Source organism: Dermacentor silvarum, chromosome 2, assembly GCF_013339745.2.
Source record: "Dermacentor silvarum isolate Dsil-2018 chromosome 2, BIME_Dsil_1.4, whole genome shotgun sequence".
NCBI classification, from domain to species: Eukaryota; Metazoa; Arthropoda; class Arachnida; order Ixodida; family Ixodidae; genus Dermacentor; species Dermacentor silvarum.
In genome coordinates, this window is record NC_051155.1 from 64,791,360 (window position 1) to 64,803,962 (window position 12,603).

Below are 12,603 nucleotides of genomic sequence, written 5' to 3' on the forward strand. Positions count from 1 at the left end.
AGCATGGATTTCCACATCGTCATCAGCGTCCGCATCGCCCTGGTCCGGCATCACGGCTGTGGCTCGCGATAGCATGTCTGCCAAGATGAGTTCTTTTCCTGGAACGTATCGAAGGACATAGTCATATTTGAGCAGACGCATAAAAAAACCTTTGTAGTCTAGGTGGAATATCAGCGATTGCTTTTTGAGCTATAGCTATCAACGGCTGATGATCAGTTTCCAAGACAATTTGTCGACCATAGATGAAGTAATGAAACTTCTGGCAGCTGAAAGTCACTGCTAATGCTTCCTTTTCTATCTGTGAATAACGCTGTTCCGCGTCCGTCAGCACCCTTGATGCGTATGCCACAGGACGCCATTCACTTCCGTGACGCTGCATGAGAGCTGAACCCAAACCATTCATTGATGCATCTGACGTCACTTTTGTTTCTTTCTGAGGGTCAAAGATAGCTAGCAGTGGCTGCTGGCCAAGGCTGTCGCAGATACTGTGCCATTCATGCGTGTGGTTTGGTGTCCATGCAAATACTGCATCATGCTTGATTAGGCTGCACAAAGAAGACGTCCTCTGCGACAAGGAGGGAAGGTACTTGGAAAAATAATTGGCTACACCCAGAAGACGCTGCACTCCCTGTTTATCGGCCGGAATGGGCATCTGTTTCATGCATTCGATCAGCCGTTGGTTGGGCTTTATGCCGTCTTTCGAGATAATATCACCCAGAAATTCGATTTCGTGAACACCAACCTTGCACTTCTCTGCATTTAGCTTAAGACCAGCTTTCCTAGCAGCTTCGAGTACTGATCTCAACCGATGGTCATGTTGTTCCTGCGAGATTCCCCAAATCAAAATGTCATCTACATACACATGAACGCCCGGTAAGGAATCAAATATTTCGCTCAGAGTCTTTTGAAATACTTCTGACGCTGACGCAATTCCAAAGGGCATCCGCAAGAACCTATACCTTCCGGAAGGAGTTGCGAAAGTGCAGATTCTTGACGTTTCTTCGTCGAGAGGAATTTGATGAAAACCAGCTTTCGTGTCAAGTCTACTGAACACGTTTGCACCGGCCAGTTCTGCCTCTATGTCCTCCCGCCTTGGCATTTCGTAATGCTCCCGTTTTATGCTAGCGTTGATTATCCTGGGATCCATGCAAACCCTCAACTTTCCATCTTTTTTCTTGACAATTACCAATGGGCTTACCCATTCAGTCGGTTCGTTGACCTTTGTCACGATGCCCGCTTGCTCCATCCGCTTCAGCTCGTTGCGAAGTGGTTCTTTTAGGGCCAAAGGAACTCGTCGGGCAGCTTGAACCACTGGGACAGCATCCGCAGACAGGACCATCTTGTAGTGTCGCTGTACGCAGCCGGTGCCTTCGAATAGCTCGCCGAATTCCTGCATTACTTGTTCGGAGCTGCTTGCTGCTACTGTGTCGACTGTCCTGGTAACTAGCCCGAGCATTTCACTTGCCTTGAGCCCGAGCAGTGCCTGTCTTCCTTTCTTGGAGACGAAGAAGTCCAAGTGCTGGCGTCTGTCACCGATGACTACTTCTTGGCTGATGACGCCTAGGTGTTTGATGATGGCCCCATCGTATGACCGCAAAGTGGTGTTGCTGCGTTTGACAGGCGGCATTGGCCGCAGCTTCCTGTAGGCTGAATACGGTATGAGGTTAGCTTGAGATCCCGTGTCGACTTTGAATTTTAGTTCGTCACCTCCAAGGCTCGCTATCACCATCCAATCTCGTTCATTCTGTATGTTACCGGTACACACATCTAAAATTTCAAAGTCGTTGCCATCACCGTCATCCTGGAGCTCATCTACACGCGCTGCTCTTCTGCAGCAAACGGCAAAGTGATTCCTTCCGTTACAGATTCTGCAAGTTTTGCCATAAGCTGGGCAGTCGCGTGGCCTGTGTTCTCTGCCACAACGTGAGCATTTCAACATTTTTGGATGCTTGGTTGAGATCCGAGCGACATTCACTGGATCTACTTGGTTTACTTTATCTGACCATGCTTCGCATTGCAAAGCAGCTACCTCTGATGCCTTGCATATTTTTTCGGCTTTGGCCAGCGTGAGCTCATTGTCTTGCAGGAGTTTGACCCGGAGGCTGTCATTGCTAATGCCGATCACAATTTTGTCGCGAATCATGGAGTCTGTTAGCTCTCCGAAATTGCACGATCGGGCTTGCATCCTCACGTCTCGTGCGAACTGTTCAAAACTCTCCCCCGCTGTCTGCATCCGCTTTCGGAACAGATACCTCTCGTAGACTTCGTTTGTTTGAGCAGCCCAGTATGCGTCAAACTTGACTACGACGGTATCATAGTCTTCTTTGCTTTCACCTTCGCTGAAGGAGAAGTTGTTGAAAACTTCTAATGCGTCCTCCCCTGCTAAGCTCAGTAGTACTGCTGTCTTCGCTGCCTTGCTCAGGGGTTTGTCATGCGGCTTTGTTACCGTGAAGTAGAGCTCCAGCATCTGCTTAAACCGTTGCCAATTCTTGCCCATATCGCCTGTCATGAGTAGTGGTCCCGGTGGCTTCAGCACATCCATGTCTGCTCCTGGGTGCGCCCGAGGTTCTGCTCCCGCTGGATAGTGTTGCACTGGGCGGCCACTTCTGACACCATGTAAAGTTCCGTGCGTTATGGGCGTGTGCGAAGCATCGACCAGGCCGACATGGTGAAGGGCGAAAAACTGCTTGCGTCCTTTATTGCGCTTGCTTATTGGCCCTTTTCGCGGAGCAGTTTGCTTTAGAGAAACGAGATGGCGCTCACGGCGGCGCGCCATGCCTCTCCTCAGCGACCGCGCACGAATACGAAACCACTACCGCTTCTACCTTGCTTCTGTGCGATCAGCTGTCGGAAATGCAACGGAGTTTTCGCTAACACACTGTGCTCAAATCATGCTAGATTGAATCATGTGGATTGAACAGGTGTGCAGTAGTTGGCTGGCATGTTAAGGAATAGAATGAATCTGTGTGGCCAAGTTCGCGAACCGCTGCTGCAACTGTCCGAACGTGTTACCGGCACTTCGTGATGTACGGCTTTCCTTGAGGATACAGAAATTTGCTCATCCGCCAGCCTCGTATCGCTAACCTTCAAAGAAAGGGCTTCATCCCCAAAACGTCGGCAAGAGCTACTCCCTTTGTCATTGTTTAACGAGTGGTATACCACTCGTTAAACAATGACAAAGGGAGTAGCGCCGCTTCCTGTCATAGTAAGTTTCGCGCACGTTATCCATACACATCTGTCCCAAATAGTAGGAAAACTTACGACCACTCTATCGCCGACGTATCAAGAATAAGTGAATAAGCGCACACTTGAATATTTGCGCACTGTATACGCAGAATAAATGACGGGACTATACCTATGGCGCACGAATGGTCGAAGCTGAATGTTTCGTGACGGTCCACAAGAGTAAGCGAGTTACTATAGCTGTAATATATATTTGCTACAAGGTATTACAATGTACAAAACAGCTGCCTTTCAAGCCTTCTGCGCAGCAAGAACAAATCTATCGGGATATCGGGACTGAGCACACCCGCGAGCGATTAGGCAGAAAATAATCAGATAGTGGACGCACCGATTAACTTCACTGAGTCAAAAACTGACAAGCTATTGCTTCAACATATTTCCCGAATAAAGAACAAAGACCAAAACACACCACTCCTGACTGAATTCAAAATCCGAAAGCTTGGAATAGATATTTAGCCCCGCTTTTAGAACAAGCACCATGTACACTGCATGCTTGCGCCGTTTGGACATAGCTTAATCAGCTCCGAAAGCACTTTTGCACGTTCTCTGAAGCTGTGATTTAAGCTTCGTGTCGTTCACCTAGTCACCGTCTACGATAACTCCGTAAACAGAGGTTTTCTAAGTCGCGCCGTCGTCATACATTTCCATTGTAAACAAGGAGGCAACGGAGGTAGTTGAGGCAAGCAATGGACGCGTCACCCCATGATCAAACATGGCAGCGCCCACGGGATCGCCGCGAAAAGGGTCAATAAAGACACGCCAAGAGCAAAGAGGGAAAAGTAAAGAGAAAGGGCACGGCTCGTGCCGAGTAGAAATAATGACGTGGTTTGCGCTGGTAAGCGTACTATCAGATCACGATACACATACGCACTTACTGCAGTCGACAAAAAATAATTGTTCAATTTTAGTTAATTGGGCTGCTCACAGCGATAATTATCATCTCACTTTGTGCCCCCCTGGCCACATAGCTTATTTGTACAGGTGGTATTCGCGTGCCTCCCAGAGCCTAATTTTAAGAAAACCATAAAGCTTAGTTTTGAACACCCTGTATACAGCCGCCAAGCACATGGCTGTATTGGGTAATGTCCTTTTTCTATAAGGTCGGAGAAACCGATACCTGGCTTCGCTACAGGTCTTCTTCCTCTTTCTGGGGTTCTACGTGCCAAAACCAGTTCTGATTATGAGACACGCCGTAGTGGAAGGCTCCGGATTAATTTTGACCACCTGGGTTTCTTTGACGTGCATTACAACGCAAGCACACGGGCGTTTTTGCATTTTGCCTCCATCGAAATGCAGCCGCCGGGGCCGGGATTCGATCGCGCGATCTCGTGCTCAGCAGCGCAACGGCTTAGCCGACTGAGCCACTGCCGCGGGCTACAGGTGTCGCTCTAGCCGTATAAAACGCGGGTTTATCGTGAGCAGAAACGGTGAATTTCGGTAAATAAGAAAGGCTACTATCATCATCATCATTGACAGAAGCTGACCCCCCCCCAGAAAAAACCTGGATCCACCCCTGTGTGTATCGCGCCTGTAGTCTATCCCGTGGATTCGAACACCTGCAAACTGGGATACCTGCATTCGATGCTGTACATGGCATTGCCACGTTTTCTTTCTTTTTTTTTTTTTTTGGTTGTGCGCGATTACCTGGAGGCCTTTACTCGGCTGAGTTAGCATGTTTTCATTCTCACTAGCTGCTATCGTTATACAAAATTTTTAATCGTAGTTACTCATGCATCTTCCAGGAGGATAAGCTCTTTGTTATAATGCAGTCGACTTCCGTTAATTCGATCCTAACGGGACTGGCGAAACTGATAGAATTATCCGGCAAGTGGAATTAAACAAAAGGCAAAAAGAAGTTGCAGTTTCACCCGAAAGGTGAAGCATCGATTGCGATAGCAAATTAGGTATACGAACTAAGGATAGCAGTTCTATCGGCCGTATAATCTTGTAAACATTCGCTTACTAACTAAATTCACAAGCGTGGTGTCACGCACGCGCAGACAAACAAAACATCTCACTCGATGTCAAAGCGCTGGCGTGAGTAGGAGCGGCAGCAGCAGCGAGAGAACTGACCTTCGTGCTGCCTCTCGCTTCATCGCAAGCTAAGCAACGAGAGCGTAGCGCACACGGAGCTAACAAAAAATGTCAGTTTCGCCCTAAGGGCGAAGCAATGAATGCGATAGCAACACAGCAATGTCATACGAAGTAAGGTGAGCGGCTTTGGTAGCAATATGAATTGTAGTAAACATGAGCTGATTAAGTAAGCAGGTGTGCTGCGGCGTAAGTAGACCGACATGAAGAGAGACTCGATGACCACGAGAAGGCGCGTGTGAAACGGTGGTGTTGATGAGAAGCGCTTACCGTGGGCAGCGCGTGCGAAGGGACACACCTGTAGTGCTGCAGTGCCGATCCGGGCAGTATTGCATGTGTAGCGTGCGTTGGAAAATGTGGCCCGACTATTACTAACTGAATGAACAAGCGTGGTGTGAGCGCGCACAAACAAACATGAATAGATCACACTGAATGACTGCAGCCAACGACTGTCAAAACGCTGGCAGCGAGCGCATACGCCGCGCAGCGGGCGAAGGTACGTGCGGTCTATCGCTTCAACGGAAACTGAGCGGCGAATGCACGGCGCATAAAGGTCAGAGCCGTGTGGAGATAAGAGACTGTGCGGGCGACGAGCGCGGTTGTTGGCAGAAGTGCGCCCCCCCCCCCGCGCTCCCTCCGGCGCTGGCTTCCCGCTTCCTTGCTTGCGCGTGGATGATTGAGTGCGTTCGCTCTCCGTGATAGCGCGCGTCCCCGCACGCTTTCGCTCGGGCATACGGCGCGCGGCGAAGATTTTATCTATAGGGAACCTCACGGCGACGGCAGAAATCCGGTTGAAGTGTCCATATAATTGCTATCGCAATAATAACAACCTTCGGCACCCCTTCACTCTGTACTCATCGCAGGTCGCTTTCAAGATAGAGCCCGCGCGGCTGTGTCGTACGCAGACGCCGCAGGAGTAGAAGCCCCACGGTGCCTTGCGCGCGATGGAAAACGTCGTGCCTCCCCCTCGCCCTCCACCCTTGCGCTCGCCAGATCGGGTAGATCGAGCCGCCATCCTCGGCTCACCATCGCACGCTTTCACTCGCACCTACAGTATAAGGCGCGCGGCCACGGTGTTGTCGCACTTGGACTTTATACGGAATGTCGTGGCGACGGCAGAAATGCGCCTGGAGTCTGTATATAATTGCCATCGTAATAAAAACGCCGAAAGGTCATTATTACGTCTGGCAGCATTTGCCATTGAAGGTAACTTCGCCGCAATATAGCCTTGTTATGCGGTGAAGCATACCAAGCGGGGAAAGGTGCTACTGTTACGGGACATAGCACGTGCTCGTGAATTTACACACGCACATGCGCTGTTTCTGGTCACAGTACGAGCACTCAGACGCCTGATAAGTTTACTGTCCGACCTTCAGAATTTTAGATAGACCCCCAGTTTTTTGTTGGCTTTAAGCGTCTCCTCGAATTCGCCGTCTTTTTTTGTTTTTGTTTTCATCTTACCGCCTTCCTTTTCGCTAGCTTTCCCGAAACACAGATCTGTTTTCTATGTGCACGGCGCCTGCGTACAAATAAGGAACGCGTGCTAGGCCCGTTAACGATCTCGTATGCGAGACGCGCATGGCGGGCGAAACAAGGGCTCAAATCGCCACAGCAACGTCAGAAATGGCTCTGAATGTCTGCCAGTATACATATTGGGCGTCTAGGTGCTCATGCTGTGACTGGACTCTGGAGGCAGCGCGTGTGCGCCCATGTCACGTGACAGTGTGCTGTTTTCATTTCTAGTTATTCCACATCATAAGTCTTCGAGCCATCCCTCAATAATTAATACATTTTGTCATCACCATTCTTGGTATGATTTACTGCTTAACACGGCTGTATTGCGGCGAAGCGGACCAGTCAAGTGCGAATTCGACGAATTAAAATTAAGTCCACTTTTGAAATCGAAAAGTTGGGCAATAGAAATGTATGGGCGCCGGTCGTGGCCTTCATTCGGGGTCGAATTAACGGAAGTGTACTGTATTATGTACACGCGGCAATGATTTTAGCACATCTGCATACTACCAGCATCCCTGCCACACAATATATTCGCGTAGTAATGGATGTAGTGTCAAGTGTTCAGATAAGTTGTGTGATTTGATGCGAGAGCCTAATACCGCTAAAAGTACTTCCAACAGCCCAATCACAGGATTGTTTTAAAAGAGCATACGCTAAAGTACCGGTATTTATCCACAAAGGTTCACCTGTACACCAGAGAAAACTACAGAATGCGTAGAATAAAGAAAACATTCGTCGGCCTTTCCACTCCGTGAAGATGGTTAACCAGTGAAGCTGAAACGTGCGGCCCCGGTGTTTATCACTGGGTTAATCCCGAGGCTTCATTAAAGTTTTTGTCAATTAGGTTGCGCACACGTTCGGGCTGCGACGGTGAGAACGACGTCACTGACTGCATGCCCTTAGTCTGCCGTTGTCGCTTGCGTTCAATATCTCGAGTTTGCTCGGCGGCGTGGTTAGCAGCATTCGCCCGCCATTGCCGCTTGGGATTCTTCGAAATTAAATTGCTTCAAAATGAAATTTGCTTAGGCTAGTCCAATCGTTTGTAATAAGCAGAATAGTATACGTTGTATCGTACCTACGATGGTACTCGTCAGAAAGATACAAATTAGACTGCTTAATCAGGAAAATCTACGAGCAAGCAATCGGACTCTCCATCACCACCAGCAACGATAGACTACTGCAGCTAGGTCTACACAATACACTGGGTGAGCTAATCGAGGCACAACTCATAGCACAATATGAAAGCCTGTCCAGAACTAAAACAGGTAGGCAAATATTGGATCGCCTGGGTATATGGTATCATACCCAACATGGTGTCAAAGTAGATATGCCCAGACACATAGAGGCATGATAAACATTCCTCCTATACCCAAAAATATGCATCCCACCCACCATCAGGGTAGGCGGGAAAGCAGAGCACGCGATATACAGAAGAAATTCAGTAACAGCAAGGGCACCATATTTGTAGACGCAGCTAGATACAGACACAAGCGTGCCTACATAACAGTGGTGATAAATTACGACGGAAAATGCACGACGAGCGCTGCAGTGAACACGTCGAAACCGCAGAGGAAATAGCTATCGCGTTAGCCATAGTACAAACGCAAGCAGATGTAATCATCAGTGATTCCCAGACGGCAATACGAAATTTCTCCAATGCTCGAATCTCCCCAGAGGCACTACGACTCCTAAAATTAGGTAATAACCACGACAGAAGTATCCATCTCATCTGGACACCTGCTCACACACTACCAGATGGTAACAATGAGGTGGCGCACCGCATGGCTCGAGAGCTTATGGACCGAGCCTCGGTTAGTTTCGGCTCAGCGACTACGGACGAGTGGGAGTGGGAAGATCGAATGACCAGATTTCATGAAATTACACAACACCATAGATTGCAGAGGCGCACATTCCCGCCGCCTCACCCAAAATTAAACAAAAAACAGTCTGTCGAATGGCGGCAGTTACAAACCAGATCCTATCCGAGTCCAGCTAACATGCACATAATACACCCAGATTTATACACAACTGACAAGTGCAGACATTGTGACTCTAGGGCCACCCTAGAGCATATCTTATGGGAATGTGCGGGTATAACGCACGATAACAGTGATGCAGCCTCAAACAGCGACAGCCTTCGCGCGCGCTGCGAGTCTGCGTTGCTCAGCTCGGACCTGCAGCACCAACTCTGGGCCGTCCAGCGAGCCGAGGAAGCCGCCAAGGGCCAACAACCTTTGGCCGAAGCCTAGGCGGGGTCTAGGCCCACACCACCAAATCGCAGGGCACTCAATAAAGTTATTTGAATGAATGAAAATTAAATCTGTCCGTTACGTAAGACAATGAATGACTCATACCCCCCCTTAAGCAATGGCTCACACCCCCGTGAACGCGGCCTCCCCATTAGGACGATAGAAGTGAAATTCTACGCTGGAATGATGAGCGGCAACGCAGCCATCTGTGGAAAAGGGCGACGAACGGGGGAGCAGTGGCACGAGCGCAACCCGAGGGGCGCCAACGAGCCAGCTGCAGAAGACGACGCTCGAGCCAATGCGGATGATGATAGTTTTCTGTACACAGGCGATTTCGCCTAGCCATCTACGATTTCGCCTAAAGTCCCTAGATTTCGAATGCAAAAAATATCTAGGGACTTCAGCCTAGACATACAAAGCTTCGCTGTAAAAACATTTTCATGAGGTCTTAGCTGACTTCAGACGGTGTCGGCGTATCTGTAACATGGCCATCTTGTAACCTCTTCCAGCAAAAAAAGGGTTGGTTAGGTGACTTCTATTTGTCCTATGAACATGAAACATACGTATAACAAACGATACCTCTCCATGCCGAAAACACGCAGCAATAGTCTGCAACTAAGGATATAAAAAAGTCACAGGGTCTCTCATGTTATACCTAAGACGAAGGCAAAAGCCCAATTCCGATGCATTGAAGACGTACACATGACGTCCATATTCTCCTTAATTTTCTTAGTCATCTCTCTTAATTCGCTTACTCATGATGTTATTTCGCTTAGTCATCCACCTTAATTTGCTTAGTCTACTTGCTTAGACATCCCTCTTAATTCGATTAGCCTAATTCGCTTAGTCATCCACGTAAATCGCTTAGTCATCAGTCTAATTATATTGCCTTTAACTCGCCTGAGTCATCCACTTAATTTGCTCAGAGCCCACTTAATTCGCTTTGTGATCCCTCTTAATTCGCTTTATCATCCATTCTAGTTTAATTTAACATCCATCTTAATTTGCGTTATCATCCATCTTAATTTGCTCTATCCTCCATCTTGCTTGCTTCGGGGGCATGAGCCATTGATGACGATAGTTTTTGTACCTTTCGTGAAGTCGAAGCGTTTTCGCTCAAGGACTTTGAAAGTCGACTGAACGATGAGACATGTAAGGCTTTCGCATTAATTTAAGGGGTATAATTAGCGGTAAAGGTGGTGGGACGTGGGTGCCTGTGTCGCTGCCGGCCTTTGCCGTGCCACCACCAAGTGCCATATAAGCTGCCGCCGCTGCCGAGTCCTCCGCCAGATTACGCTGAATGCTCGAGTTAGGCAGTGCAGGGTGACATGGCTTGGGCCTCTTTTGAAGTAGAAGCACAGAGCAAAATTTGTTTTGAAGAAAGGCTCGGGAACATGGATGAAAATAAAATGGGTGCCTAAAGTGCACAAGTATCTGTGCATGAAAAGCGTGGACACAGAATGGAGGAAGAGGTCTAGGAAGTGGGCAACGAAATATAGGATAATCGAAACTGTAAATAGACAACCAGGAGTCATCAGAAAGAAAGTGAGAGAAATAGAGACCGTGAGCAAGATGCAAAGAATGGAAGCAAAAAGCACCATGGAGATTTACAAGAATGAGAAGAAAGAAATTAGAAGGTGAAATCTGTACGATAACACAAAGGGCAGTGCCTTGCTATTCGAGGCTCGAGCCGGTTGCCTAAGGACCAAAACATACCAGAGCTAATATTCGGAACTAGATGAGGCATGTGTATGTTGCAGCAAAGATCCGGAGACCACGAAGCACAACCTAATCGAATGCGAAGGCATTCACCCAGTCAGAACAGTAGAGGTGTTGCCTTGCTCCAAAAGAATAGCGTTGGGTGCCTTTTAGCGTTATCACAGGTGTGGATGCGCTCTCTAAAACGCTGCGTGCGCGCGTGTGCACGCGATGGAGAATAAGCGCTCGTGCGTGCACGTCAATGGGCACTGGCGCCTTTTAAAGCGAAAGGCTTAACGGGCTCATTAGTCACGGAATGTGTCCATCGTCGACAACAATTGCGGTAGCAAAAATCAGTAGGCGGCGTTCTACACCTCTACCGTTCAATAAAGCATGTAAAATTGAATTAAGCACCAAGTAGCTAAAGTAATTAAGAGCAATTTAAGTGTCCCAATGACCAAAGAAAAGTAATTAGGGTAATTAACAAGACCAATACACGGACATCGTACGACACCTGTATTAAAGCGTGATAAAGTGAATTACTAAGTAACTAAGAATAATGACGAATCATTATAAGTATCATCATATACCTTTATTATAGTGCCGCATGCATAAAAGTAATTCCTGTGCATGAAATTGGCGTGTTGGAATACGCCGTCTGATGTCATTTTAGAAACTTTTATTACTGCTCACAGTCATCCTTGTTAAAGGAGCCGTCATGTTGCAGTCAAAGTTCTGATCTTATTCCCTAGTAGTCAATGCGTCTCTGAATATAATTGAACAAAGACTAAAATACATCGCGCAACACGATAATCAGGTTGATAAGTGCGCCCCAGTGCTACTACAGTCGAGCCGTGGCGCTCGCCCACATCAAAGATAAGCTATGAATTCAAAGTTTCTTTAGGCGAAATAATTAACTCAGATATGCAAGACATTAGGTATAATTAAAAGTAGAGCATGGCGAACTCACTGGTCACCACTCAGTTATAAACGCTCATGAATTCCATCCACCCAAGCTATCCAGAAAGCATGACTATCTTTTAGAATGAATGCAGATTCCGACGAGAATACGCCACAAGGATTACGCGTGCGTTAAGAGATTACGCTGCATAGTGCGCCAGCACGCTGTAGCCTACAGGTCTCGATACACTTTCCAGAAGACTGTCCAGAAGCGCTTGGGTTTAAAGTGGACGGAAGCATCAATCGGTCAGCAGTCTAGATGAGCAAGAGACGTTTAGAGTATAGGTGGAAAAAAAAGCAAGGAAGAGATTGATACGACCTGATCTCGTACAAACACAGGTAGCGGTACAAAGTAGATTTTGAGGGGGGAAAATAATAATGAAATCTATACAAAAATGTTAGATAAAAAACGTGTATAGCATACCTGATTAAATCAAGCAGGCTAGGTGACTATTTGTCGCCGCCCCGTTTCAAAAGGGATGTCATCGTCATCGGGCACCTCGCGCCATCTTTCGCCCAGTGATACCGTAGGTAACGTACACATTCCAGAAGCGCCGGGATTTTAAGCAGATGGAAGCATTAACCAGTCTAGATAAGGAAGAGGCGTGTAGAATATTGGTGCAAAAAAAAAAAAAATTACGGCTGAACTCGCCTCCCGATGACTGTCGACGATAATGCGAATAGCAATATAGCGACAACATATTCCTGTAGTCACGTTTATATAACACGTGTTCTGAGACTTTCATTGCTTCGGCTGTATGCCGCATATTCCTATATCGCCCCACTTTGTTATGGCACGTACTTAATTGCCGAGGTCGCCCACGAGAATGGAGGCATGACGACGACT

The 12,603-nt window shown here is 47.7% G+C and overlaps 1 protein-coding gene across 1 annotated transcript; it reads right to left on the reverse strand.

Annotated features, from left to right (window-relative positions):
- On the reverse strand, window positions 1-1,715 carry LOC125943631 (uncharacterized). Its single transcript, XM_049663089.1, has 2 exons — window positions 1,199-1,715; window positions 1-98 (listed from the first exon to the last, which is right to left on the reverse strand). The coding sequence occupies exons 1-2, from the start codon at window positions 1,625-1,627 to the stop codon at window positions 51-53; spliced, it is 477 nt and encodes a 158-aa protein (XP_049519046.1). The 5' UTR covers window positions 1,628-1,715; the 3' UTR covers window positions 1-50.
- Window positions 1,716-12,603: the final 10,888 nt, after the last annotated feature.

What these genes read in the sequence shown, in the direction of transcription:
- LOC125943631 (XM_049663089.1), bottom strand. Translation starts at nt 1,627, where the DNA reads ATGCCGCCTGTCAAACGCAGCAACACCACTTTGCGGTCATACGATGGG. An exon ending in TCAACGAACCGACTGAATGG is followed by an intron (nt 99 to 1,198) that starts GTAAGCCCATTG and finishes GATACGTTCCAG; the next exon opens with GAAAAGAACTCATCTTGGCA.